We start from the raw sequence: 14030 nt of genomic DNA on the forward strand, positions 1-14030 counted from the left end.
TGGGAATACCAGACCACCTGACCTGCCTCTTGAGAAATCTGTATGCAGGTCAGGAAGCAACAGTTAGAACTGGACATGGAACAGCAGACTGGTTCCAAATAGGAAAAGGAGTACGTCAAGGCTGTATATTATCACCCTGCTTATTTAACTTATATGCAGAGTACATCATGAGAAACACTGGACTGGAAGAAACACAAGCTGGAATCAAGATTGCCAGGAGAAATATCAATAACCTCAGATATGCAGATGACACCACCCTTATGGCAGAAAGTGAAGAGGAACTAAAAAGCCTCTTGATGAAAGTGAAAGTGGAGAGTGAAAAAGTTGGCTTAAAGCTCAACATTTAGAAAACGAAGATCATGGCATCTGGTCCCATCACTTCATGGGAAATAGATGGGGAAACAGTGGAAACAGTGTCAGACTGTATTTTTTTGGGCTCCAAAATCACTGCAGATGGTGATTGCAGCCATGAAATTAAAAGACACTTACTCCTTGGAAGGAAAGTTATGACCAACCTAGATAGCGTATTCAAAAGCAGAGACATTACTTTGTCAACAAAGGTCCGTCTAGTCAAGGCTATGGTTTTTCCAGTGGTCATGTATGGATGAGAGAGTTGGACTGTGAAGAAGGCTGAGTGCCGAAGAATTGATGCTTTTGAACTGTGGTGTTGGAGAAGACTCTTGAGAGTCCCTTGGACTGCAAGGATATCCAACCAGTCCATTCTGAAAGAAATCAGCCCTGGGATTTCTTTGGAGGGAATGATGCTGAAGCTGAAACTCCAGTACTTTGGCCATCTCATGCGAAGAGTTGACTCATTGGAAAAGAGTCTGATGCTGGGAGGGATTGGGGACAGGAGGAGAAGGGGACGACAGAGGATGAGATGGCTGGATGGCATCACTGCCTCGATGGACGTGAGTCTGAGTGAACTCCGGGAGTTGGTGATGGACAGGGAGGCCTGGTGTGCTGCGATTCATGGGGTCGCAAAGAGTCGGACGCGACTGAGCCACTGAACTGAACTGAACTGAAATGGAATAGTGATTGGATTTCAAAGGTGCTAAGTTTCTTGCTTTTTAAAAAATTATTTTTATTTTCTGTTGCTGCTGCAGCTGGAAGCAGAATGGATCTGCAATGAGGAACAGGAGTAAAGTAATACTCATCTCTTGAAAATAGAGATTTTGGTGTGTAATTATTTTTGCAAGGTGACTTAGTTTGGGATCCCCAGAAGCAGACTCTGAGAAAGTAGTTTATCCCAGTTTCTCCTGGGAGAGTGAAGTTCTGGGAGAGTAAGGGATGCAAGAATGGAAAGAAGAAGCCAAGTGAGGCTGTTGTATTGGGCAAAGTCCTTCTGAGGGTAGCAAACCTCCCACAGACAGTATTAGGTGAGAGCTAGTGGAAGTAAAATTATGGCTCACTCGGGAGAGGGGTGCTCAACAGGATTTTAAAAAAAGATCTGAGAGGATCTGGGCAGAGCACTGACTGTGTAGTGTTTTGCATAAAATTTATCTTTGTGACGCATTTCGAAGTAAAGATGGAGCTTCCTGCATAAGACAGTTGCAAATTAAAGATTGTCTTCAGTGTTCAGGATCTGTATTTAGGCCAGTGAATTAAACTTTGAGTTACAACAAAAATGGGAACTGGAGCTTAAAGATCATACAACTGGAGCTGTTCAGGGAGTGAGAAAAGGAAAGCTCTGAAGGTGGAAATGCTATTTTTTGATGGAAAGAAAAAGAAAAGTGGGAGAATTAGACTAATTATTAGGAAACTGTGCATGAGTAATTACATTGACAGATTAATTGAGATTGAAAGGCATAGAGGATGAATAATCTAAATTGGTGAAAGATTAGAAAAAGAATGGACTCTTTTGAGAATTGAGTGCTTTATATAAACTTGTATGAACCACAGATAAAATAGCAACATTTTCTAACTTCCCAACCAAGTCAATATCACATCCAATGGATGGAGGCGTCCTCAAAGCAGCATCCCTCTAAGGAGCAACAGACACTTGACAATGGCTGTGCACTGTCCGCGTGGAAAGATGGCTGAGAAGAGAGCTATGTGATGTTTTCAGCCCAGGGATACATCTGGCTGGCTCACTGGGCGTGAATTAGTTAACACTATGGGGTCGCACAGACAGGACTGAAGCCACTTAGCAGCAGCAGCAGCAGCAGCAGTCTCTAAAGACAAAACAACTCGGTTCTGCAGGATTGTTGGCTTTCTCTCACATCACACACACAATGAGGCACTACGCAATCAAGGAAAAATAAGTCTTGAGAGCACCTTGAGGAAGCTTCTCCGATATGGGCACAGGCATTACAAATTTCTATTCTACATAAAACAATGTCACAGAGAGTAATAAGTAGATGAGGGGGATGGTATGTCTCGACATAAATGTTTTGGACAAGAGAAATTTGAAAATGTATCTTAGATGGGCAGCGCATCATCATTGCCTCTAAATTACCCTGTGCTACGTGACTGAGCAATACTGCAAATATCTGTAATTTAAGTGTTTTATTCTGATTCTTACATGGTTGTTATGCCAGAGAGCTTTTTAAAACTATTTATCACGTTAACTCTGGTTTTGCTTTTGGAATACATCATCTAATTAATTAAGAGATTGAAGTTTCATTACTTCATGTCTGTCTTTACTGGGTTATGTCAGCAGCAACTCTGTCATTACTAAATCATATGCTATTTTTATGTTTCTCAAGATCTAGACCTCACAGTCATCATTTAAATAGAACATTACAGGGGAGAAAAAGCAATTTGAAGCATCCCATTCTTAGCTATGTATTGAATAAATCTATTCTGCTATTTTAGTATCTATTTCAGTTTATTTTTCCTTGTTTCGGTCATAGTTCAGTAACGTTCAGGAGAAAGTGCTATATGGTAAGCTAATGTGATATAGAAGACGCATTACTTACCTGCCAAATTTATCAGAAAAGTAAAAGAAAAAATCCTTCCCTTAGAAATACATTATAAATTTAAGTAAACAAATACAGGATAAGTTATTTATGACAGGCATATAACTTTTTCTGATCATTAGCTTTACTAATCATTAGCTTAATTTTTGAAAAATAAAATATTTATAGTACTGAAAACATGAGCAACTAATAAATCAGATAGTTTTTAGTTGAAAAACCACAAGTTTTTCTTAATCTACTGACTCTCCCTACCAAAAAATAGTCCTAAATTTCCACAGTATTGATGGAGGCCTTAATTATTTTTATGGATGAATAAAAGATTCCAAGTTCAATCAATGAAAATGATATAGGAACTTTGCATGTTAACTGCTATACCCTATATGGCTCACACAGTAAACAATCTCTCTGCAATGCAGGAGACTCGGGTTCAATCCCTGGGTTGGGAAGATACCCTGCAGAAGGAAACAGCTACCCACTCCAGTACTCTTGCCTGGAGAATTCCAAGGACAGAGGAGCCTGGTGGACAACACGACTGAGCAACTAACACTTTTCTTGTGAACTTTACAAGGTTCCAAAACAACCTTTATAAGTAGAATTTCACTTCCCTTGCAAAATGCTTTACTAATACTAACTTGCATGCACTGTTATCTATGGATCTAAGTGCTTTAAAAAAAAAGACATTTTTATAACAGTTGTAGGTTTACAACAAAATTGAGAGAAAGAGGTTTCCCATATACTTCCTGTTCCCACACATGTGTAGGCCCCCCATTTATTAACATTACTCACCAGAATGGCACATTTTTTTAAACCAAGGGTAAACCTACCTCAAAATCACCCAAAGGCCACAGTTTACCTTAGGATTCACCCTTGGTATTGTACATTCTATGCATTTGGACAAATGTATAATGACATATATCCATCATTATGGTATCATACAAAATATTTTCAATGCCTCCCCAAAAATTCTTTATGTTCTGCCTAATCATCTCTCCTCTAACCCCTCACCCCCTAGTGACCCTGGCAACCCCTGGTCTTTTTGCTGTCTCCTTAGTTTTGCCTTTTCCAGAATGTCATATAGTTGAACTTAGGTAACCTTTTCAGATTGGCTTCTTTCACTTAGTAATATACACTGAAGTTTTGTCATATCTTTTCATTGCTTGATAATATTTCTTTCTTAAGCCCTGAATAATATTCCATTATTTGCCTGTAAAACAGCTTATTTACTCATTCACCTACTGAAGGTCATCTTGGCTGCTTCCAAGTTTTGGCAATTATGAAAAAAAGCTGCCATAATCATCATAATCATGTGATTTGGTGTGGACATTGGTTTTCTATACTCCTTTGGATAAATACCAAAGAGTGTGACTGCAGGACCATATCTTAAGAGTATGATTAGTTTTGTAAGAAACTGCCAAAGAGTCTTCTAAAATGACTTGCCTTCCCAGCAGCAATAAATGAAGTCTCTGTTGCTCCGCATTCTCATCAACATTTGGCGGTGCTGGTGTTCCAGCTTTTGGCCATTCTAATAGGTATATGGCAGTACCACATTGATTTATTTCTCATTTCCCTGATGACATTTCATGTGGAGCATCTTTTCATGTGCTTATTTGCCATCTGTATATCTTCTCTGGTGAGGCATCTGTTAAGGTCTCTGGCCCATTTTTTAATCTGGTTATTTGTTTTCTTATTGCTGAGTTTTAAAATTTTACTTTATATTTTAAATAATGGTTCTTTACCAGGTTTGTCTTTTGCAAATATTTTCTTTCAGTCAATGGCTCGTCTTATCACTCTCTTGACAGTGTCTATTACAGAGCAAACATTTTTAATTTTAATGATGTCTAGCTCTTCAATTATTTCTTTCATGAGTTGTGCCTTTGGTGTTGTATCTAAGAAGGACATCCCTATGTCGATGGTCATCTAGGTTTTCTCCTATGTATCTTCTATCAGTTTAATAATCTTGCATTTTGAAGTTATGTCTGTGATCTAGTAACCTTAACCCTAGTCCTAAAAAAGTAGCAAGAAAAAAAAAAAAAATCTAGTTCTGAGTCATGGACCAAAGCTGACTGTGTTACAACATAAGCCACTTGAAGTGTTAGCCGTGATTAGCCATGCAAATTCCTAATAGGACTACAATTATTAGGCATAATAAGATTATTAATATCAGGTTTTAAATCAGCTATAATCTAACTGAGTCTTTGCACATAGATAAGTAAGGACAAAATAGACCTGAGATACTTGTTTAATGTTATTGCTTTGGACTCATTAAATCCTAAAAGAGAGCATTTTAAAATCATATCTTAAATAATTAATAATTTATTTCTGCTTCTAAAAATTTGACTCAGTGGAGCCACAAGAAGGAATGCTTTTACTCTAGAAGTGACAAATTAAGTATTGATTTGTGGCTGTGGACATACATGAGAAAAAATACATGCTATTCTACATTGGCTAACATTCATTTTTCAAGAGGTAGTATGTTTGTCTTACATGATGCTATAACTTGAATTTAGTTATAAAATAGTAAGAATGTATAGACAGAAAAGTGAACAAAAGATTGTATACATTGCAAAGCTCTAAAATACATTTATCCAACAGCAAAGAAAAAATGATTGTTACCTTCTGGATAAAGGAGAAAACTAAGTAAATATCGAAAGCCTTGAATACATAACATTATAATAAATGTCAATATTTATGGACTTCTTTGAAGCCAAGGTAAAAGAGCAGGTTGTCTGAAACAGACAACCATTTAAAATACCTTAAAAATTCAAATCATTGAAAATGCAAGTGCTTCTTTCTTCTAAATCTTTGCTTCATATAATAGTGAAGGCAACATGTTTATAAATAGGCATTGATGAGTTCAGGACATCTTATACACTCAAAATATTCATACAGAGTCTTTCACTATTCTGTGAGCCTTCCTACTGTCTCTCTATTGCTATCAATTATAGTGTTGGAAGGAACTTTAACAAAGAGATGACTGATTCAAAATAGGAGAAAATATATCTGTCCTTAAGACAACCCCTTGATAGTGGATGCTGTTGTTAAGACCCAAAGGATATTCTCACCTTTCTATCCCATAATTTTTGTGGCATAGTCCAGGCCCTACAACACCCTATAGCCATGCTAGTCTTTCATTCCAATACGTTTTCTCAGTTCAGCAGCGGTTTTTTCCAGCTGTTGGATGTTCCATTGCCATTGTCTTCTATTTGAGTGAAGCTTATTTACCTGACAGTGCAAACGCTTAACAATTGCACCGTATCTTTTATGTTGTACCTATTAAAAGAAGAGCACATATCAACAGGGCTTGAGAAAGAAAAATAGGAAGCAGCCATAAAGGATATTTTGACTACTCTAAATAGGAAAGCACTCAATTAAAAATTACTTAATACATAATAATGTTAATAAAAAATAAATAGTAATTATAACTATTTATTCAATGCTTACTACATGTTAGATACTGTGATGAGAGCTTTTTACATATGATTAAACCCTCGTAATTCCTTATGAGGTAAAGATTATTATTCCTATTTTTGTATAAACTGAAGGTCAAAGAGTTTAAGTCACACACTCAAGGTTTCACAGCTGGTAAATGATGGTGTTTGGGATTTGAACCCAAGGCAAGCATTTGTGATGGAAGGCCTTCTACTTATCAAAGTAGTTTCCAGTTAAGAGATATATTTTTTTTTCCTGTATCAAGTGGTTCACTGAAATATAGACCCAACTGATCTAAAAGATCTGGGAAATAATGTAGGCCATTTTCCTGCCAGTAGGTCAGTATTTATACATGACACAGTACATATACCACATTTTGTTTATCCGTTCATCCATCTAAGGACATTTGGGTTGTTCCTATTTCTGGCTATTGGGACTAATGCTGCGATGAATGTGGGTGTATGAATATTCCTTTGAGAGACTGTTTTCAATTTTGGGGGGCATATACCCTGAAGTAGAACTGTTGGATCGTTTAATAATTCTATTTTGAGGAATTGCCATGCTGTTTTCTACTCTGGTTGTACTAGTTTACATTCTCACCAGCATGGAGGAGGGTTCCATTTCTACACATACTGAAAGTACTTTATACTATCTGCCTTTCTGGTCATAATCAGGGCCATCTTATGATGGTATGATGTGGTATTTCCTTTGAGTGTAACAGTGGTGTTGTGGTAAAATGTCCTTTTTAAATGAACTGATAGAATAATATTAATAGAATAACGGGACTGCGAAATTACCCCTTCATTCTCATATCTGATTAAGAGAGAGCTCTAGTCAATCAGGAAGGTGCTGCTGCTGCTGCTAAGTCGCTTCAGTCGTGTCCAACTCTGTGCGACCCCATAGACGGCAGCCCAGCAGGCTCCCCCGTCCCTGGGATTCCCCAGGCAAGAACACTGGAGTGGCTTGCCATTTCCTTCTCCAGTGCATGAAAGTGAAAAGTCAAAGTGAAGTCACTTAGTCGTGTCCTACTCTTAGCGACCCCATGGACTGCAACCTACCAGGCTCCTCCTCTAGGTCAATACAAAAAAGAATCAATTTGTCAGAACACCAGGCCACATTTATCAAAGTAACTAATTTGCCAAAAAAGCTTATAGCTTAAGATGGCTGTAGAGAGACAAGACTCTGGGTTTCTGGGGCCTTAAGACTCTGCCCCAAGCTGTCTCCCCTTCTCTCTGTAACTCAGCTTTCCTTTCTACTGGGGCCCTTCTTCCTGGGACCCTCAGAGGAGCGCCCCCCTCTCTCTCAGAGCTCCTCCCTTAGTGAGCTCAGAGTTTCTTTACCTTTATCATGCCATGGCTCATTTTGATAGTATAGCAAGGACCACGAACTCCTTCTTAGAATGCTTTTAAATGTATACAATATAATACACGGGATTACAAAAGAAATCAATTATATGGAAACACAGTTCTGCAGAGCATCAGGGGAACTAGGACAGAGACACTCTAGGTATTCCAAAATACTGATATAAAAACTCATCAACTAAGTCTTCACATAAATAACTAAAAACTTTATATATCTTTTGAAGTTTTCAGTTTTTTTAATTCTGAAAATTCAGATAGTTCATTCAAACTGGTGAACTAGGCCTCCTGATATGTTGGCAAAACAGAAACTGACTTTAAAAGAATTATAAATAAATTAGTAAACAGAAACATTATCATATTAGGTAATGAAACTATATTCAAAAGAAGATTTTAATATATCAAATATATTCAAAGGGATATATATCAAGTTGGGCTTCCTAGGTGGTGCTAGCAGTAAAGAATCCACCTGCCAATGCGGGAGACTTAAGGGATGTTGGTTTGATCCCTGGGTTAGGAAGATCTCCTGGAGTAGGAAATGGCACCTCACTCCAATATTCTTGCCTGGAAAAGTCCATGGGCAGAGGAGCATGGTGGGTTATAATATAAACTAAAGAAAGAATAATCCATCAGAAGGGATTATGTGAAGAACACAGCATAAAAATGGGCAAGTGAAGATAGTTCCCACTCAGTGACGCTCTGATAAGAATGACACTGTTATGGAGATTGGCTCCTTGAGTGTCCAGAGCCAGAGGTCAAGAGCACTCAAACTCAAGTGATGGACTTGATTCCCATGCTCAGTAACTAGCTTTATGATTATTTGGCTTCCAGTGTCATTTCCTTACAAGGAGAAGAAGCACTAATGACCGATACAAGTTTTCTGATTTCCTTTAGAGTTTTGTGCATTCTTGTAAATTAATAAACTGGCATTTGAGTTTTATATAGTTGCTATTTGTGAACTCTAGTAACACTTCTTTATATCTCCCCAATCCTGGGATACTTACAAGGTCAAGTTTCTAAGCTAATAAGGCTAAAAGGCAGTTTTGGCCGAGAAGTGACTTCGTAAAGGTGAAGGTCACATTGGGAGCTTTCTTGGAGGCCAGCCAATTGTTCAGCCTCTATAGGTATAATTCTGACTTTGGTAAGTGTCAATACTTAAACTTGAATACCATTATACACCTAAGGATGTAGTGGTTCTGTAGAAAATATAGCTTTTTTTTGCCTCTAGGAAATGGATACATTACTATTCTTATTTACTTATTGTTACCCTTGCAGCAGAAATGAGAATAATAATGAAGCAGGGGTGGTGCCCACAGAACACAGGGGTAACAAGAACTGCCTCTTCATTCCCTTCGCTCTAGACATACTTCACTTCCAGAATCTGAGTCCAGGTATGTTCTCATCTTAAGACCTCTGCACCTGTTTTTTTCCTTTGCCTGAAAAACTATTCCTCAGACTTTCATGACTAGCTCCATCACTTCTTTACATTGTGTTCTGAAAGTTGAACATACTCTGATTCCTGAGATAAACTTTGCCTGATCATGAGGTATTAACTTTTTTATATATACCAGGTATAGTAAATTTGAAAATATTTTGCATCTATGTTCATGAGGAACACTGGTCTGTAATTACTTTTCTGATAATGTTCCTGTTCATTTTGTGTGTCAGGGTTAGGCTGGCCTCCCAAAATAAGCTTGGAAGAGTTCCCACCTCAATTTTCTGAAAGATTTTGTATAATCTAGATATTATTTCTTCCTTAAATATGTGGTAGAATTTACCAGTGAGGTTATGTCAATCTTAAGCTTTCCTTATGGGAAGGGTTTTAATTATGAGCTCAATTTCATTGATTTCTAATTCATACCATTTATATAGCCTAATTTGAAATGGATCATAGAGCTAAACATAAAAGTAACTTCTTCCTGTGTTGATGATATGTGTATTTTTCAAGGAATTTGCCCATCTCATCTAAGCTGTCAAATTTATTGACATGAAGTTGTTTAAAAGAGGCTTTTATCACCTTTTTAAGTCTATAGGACCTAAAGTAGTAGCCCCACTATCCTCCTTTTTCTGATCAGTATTGTTACGGTTTATCGATTTTATCAGTCTTTTGGCTTTGTCAATTTTTCTGTTTTTCCATTTTCTGTTTCTTTCATTTCTACTATTTATTATGTCATTTCTCCCTATTTGCTATTGGCTTATTTTTCTAGTGCCCTATGATAGAAGCTTAGACAATTGTTTCTAAACCTTTTTCGTTTCTAATATACACATTTAAAGCTGTAAGTTTTCCTCTAAATACTGCTTTAATTGTACCTCACAATATTTATATGCTGTTTTCATTATCATTAAATTTAAAATATTTTCTAATAATTCTTGTGATTTCTTCTTTGACTCAAGGATTATTTATAATTGTGATGCTTAATTTCAAAATGTTGACGTATTTTCTAGCTTTGGAACTGTTACTGACTTCTAACTGAATTCTGTTGTGATTAAAGAACATATAATTCTTTGAAATTTATCATCCAGTATACTGTCTATCTTGGTGAAAGTTTCATGTACATTTGAAAACAAAGTATAATCAATAGTTGCTAGGTAGAGTATTTTATAAGTGGTAATTAAGTTTAGTTGGTAGATTAGTTGTTCAAATTTTCTATATGCTTGCTTATTGATTTTGTATATTGTTCTATCAATTACTCAAAAAAGTTAAGCTCTCTAGTATGACTGTAGATTTGTGTCTTTTTCTTTTTAATTTTGTCCATTTCTACTTCTGTATTTTGAAGCACTGTGATTAGGTAAATTTATATTTATTCAGTTCAGTTCAGTTCATTATTATTATTCATTTCTGACAAACTGACTGGGTCTCTTCAACTTTGGGGGTAGTCCATACCTTAGAATCTACTTGATATTAATATAGTCATGACCAGCTTTCTTAAGATTGATGTCTTCATAGTTTATCTTTTTCCATCTTTCAAATCATGTGTTTATATTCAAAATGTATCTCTTATGAAAAAGTTACATTACCAAGCTGTTTTTTCAATCCAATCTGAAAATTTTCCCCTTTTAATTGGATTTTTTAGTCCATTTACATTTGATGTAACTAATGGTATGCTTGGATTTAAGTCTACCATTTCAATATCTGTGTTCTATTAGTCTCTTTTGTCTTTTTTATTTCTTACTTATTTTCTCTCTTCAGAGTGGATCACAGGCTTAAATACAGAATGCAAAACCACAGATCTCCTAGGAGATAACACAGGAGAAACCTAGATGACCTTGGGTTTGGTGATGTTTTTTTACATACAACACTGAAGACATAATTCATGAAAGAAATAATTGATAAGCTGGACCTCATTAAGCCTTCTGCTCTATAAAAGATACTGTCAAGAGAATAAAACAAGACACAGACTGGGAGAAAATATTTCTAAAAGACGCATCTGATAACTGCTATTCAAAATGCACAACAAATTCTTAAAACACAACAATAAGAAAAAAAATAACCAGATTAAAAAATAGGCCAGAAACCTGAACAAACACCATATCAAAGAAGACAAACAAATGGTAAATAAGTATATGAAAATATGCCCAACAAGAAATGTCATTAGGGAAATGAAAATCAAAACAAGATATCACTACACATCTATTGGAAAGGCCAAAATCTGGAACACCGACAACATCAAATGCTAGTGAGGATTGTGAGCAATGGGAACTCTCTCCTTCATTGCTAGTGGGCATGAGAAATGGTCCAGCCACTTTGGGAGACAATTTGGCAATTTCCTACAAAACTAACCATATTCTACCACATGATCTAGCAATCATAATCTTTGGCATTTACCCAAAGTGCTTCCCTGGTGTCTCAGTGGTAAAGAATCTGCCTGCAAATGTAGGAGACTGCCTGCAATACAGGAGACCAATTTGATCCCTGGGTCAGGAAGTTCCTCTGGAGAAGGAAATGGCAACCCACTCCAGTATTCTTGCCTGGAAAATCCCATGGACAGATGAGCCTAGCAGTACAGTCCATAGGTTCACAAAGAGCTGGATACAACTGATCAACTAAACCAATTCAATTCAAGCAAGTTGAAAACTGATGTTTACACAAAAACATATGTTTATAGCAGCTTTATTCATAATTTCTCAAACTTGGAAGCAACCAAGATGCCCTTCAGTAGGTGAAAAATAAACTGTTGTATATCCAGACAGGCTGGTTCCAAATTGGGAAAGGAGTATGTCAAGGCTGTATATTGTCACCCTGCTTATTTAACTTATATGCAGAATACATCATTAGAAATGCCAGGCTGGATGAAGCACAAGCTGGAATCAAGATTGCCAGGAGAAATATCAATAACCTCAGATACACAGATGACACCACACTGGTGAAAGTAAAGAGTAACTAAAGAGCCTCTTGATGAAAGTGAAAGAGGAGTGAAAAAGTTGGCTAAAAATTCAACATTCAGAAAACTAAGATCTTGGCATTCGGTCCCATCACTTCATGGCAAATAGACAGGGAAACAATAGAAACAGTAACAGACTTTATTTTGGGAGGCTCCAAAATCACTGCAGATGGTGACTGCAGCCATGAAATCAAAAGACGCTTGCTCCTTGGAAGAAAAGCAATGACCAATCTCGACAGCATATTAAAAAGCAGAGACATTACTTTGCTGACAAATGTCCATCTAGTCAAAACTATGGTTTTTCCAGTAGTCATGTATGGATGTGAGATTTGGACCCTAAAGAAAGCTGACTGCTGAAGAATTGATGCTTTTAAACTGTGGTACTGGATAAGACTCTTGAGAGTCCCTTGGACTGCAAGGAGATCAAACCAGTCAATCCTAAAGGAAATCAGTACTGACTATTCATTGGAAGGACTGATGCTGAAGCTGAAACTCCAATACTTTGGCCACCTGATGCGAAGAACTAATTCATTGGAAAAGACCCTGATGCTTGGGAAGATTGAAGGCAGGAGGAGAAGGGGATGACAGAGGATGAGATGGTTGGATGGCATCACCAACTCAATGGACATGAGTTTGAGCAAACTCCGGGAGTTGGTGATGGTCAGGGAAGCGTGCTGCAGTCCATGGGGTCGCAGAGTCAGACACGACTGAGCCACTGAACTGAACTGAATTGATATCCAGACAATGGAATATTATTTAGCAATAAAAAGATAAATAAATAAAAGAAAAAATGAGCTATCAAGCCATGAAATGACACAAGGAACTTCAAATGCAATTACTCAGTGAAAGAAGCCAATCTGAAAAGGCCACAAAGTATATGATTCTAACTATATGACAGTCTGGAAAAGGTGAAACCATGGAGACAGTAGAACCATTTTTAGAAAAGATTGGGCCCGAGACCTGGGTTCAATCCCTGGGTTGGGAAGATTCCCTGGAGAAGGGACTGGCAGCCCACTCCAGTATTCTTGCCTGGGAAATTCCATGTACAGAGAAGCCTGGCAGGCTACAGTCCACAGGGTCACAAAGAGCTGGACACAACTGAGAGACTTTCAGGGCTTCCCTGGTTGCTCAGAAGGTAAAAAGATTGGGAGTAGAGTCCAAAAGACGTAGACTTATATTCTATTCTGTCTCTTATCACTAGCTATATAAAATTATACAAGTTATTTAAATTTTCTGAAATTCTGTAAAATATGTTACTATGAGAATTTAAATGGGATAGCTTTTAAAAAGTACTTGATCCAAACTCATTCTACGAGGCCACCATCACCCCAATACCAAAACCTGACAAAGATGCCACAAAAAAAGAAAACTACAGGCCAATATCACTGATGAACATAGATGAAAAAATCCTTAATAAAATTCTAGAAATCAGAATCCAACAATACATTAAAAAGATCATACACCATGACCAAGTGGGCTTTATCCCAGGGATGCAAGGATTCTTCAATATCCACAAATCAATCAATGTAATACACCACATTAACAAATTGAAAAATAAAAGCCATATGATTATCTCAATAGATGCAGAGAAAGCCTTTGATAAAATTCAACATCCATTTATAATAAAAACTCTCCAGAAAGCAGGAATAGAAGGAACATACCTCAATATAATAAAAGCTATATATGACAAACACACAGCAAACATTATCCTCAATGGTGAAAAATTGAAAGCATTTCCCCTAAAGTCAGGAATAAGACAAGGGTGCCCACTCTCACCACTACTATTCAGCATAGTTTTGGAAGTTTTGGCCACAGCAATCAGAGCAGAAAAAGAAATAAAAGGAATCCAAATTGGAAAAGAAGAAGTAAAACTCTCACTGTTTGCAGATGACATGATCCTCTACATAGAAAACCCTAAAGACTCCACCAGAAAATTACTA

At 37.0% G+C, this 14030-nt stretch overlaps 1 protein-coding gene across 3 annotated transcripts in view; it reads right to left on the bottom strand.

The window, feature by feature from the left end:
* The window catches only part of CCDC122 (coiled-coil domain containing 122), a 65336-nt gene that overhangs the window by 26064 nt on the left and 25242 nt on the right, over positions 1-14030 (bottom strand). For 2 of the 3 annotated variants that reach the window (XM_061434516.1, XM_061434517.1), the window contains one exon: positions 5176-6191. In XM_061434516.1, coding sequence (XP_061290500.1) covers positions 6042-6191 — 150 coding nt within the window. In that variant the 3' untranslated portion in view covers positions 5176-6041. Of the gene's footprint in view, positions 1-5175; positions 6192-14030 lie in introns of those variants that run through there. The other variant, XR_009739851.1, reaches the window with a different exon arrangement.

The sequence above is a fragment of the Bos javanicus genome, chromosome 12 (genome assembly GCF_032452875.1).
Source record: "Bos javanicus breed banteng chromosome 12, ARS-OSU_banteng_1.0, whole genome shotgun sequence".
In the NCBI taxonomy this organism is placed as follows: Eukaryota; Metazoa; Chordata; class Mammalia; order Artiodactyla; family Bovidae; genus Bos; species Bos javanicus.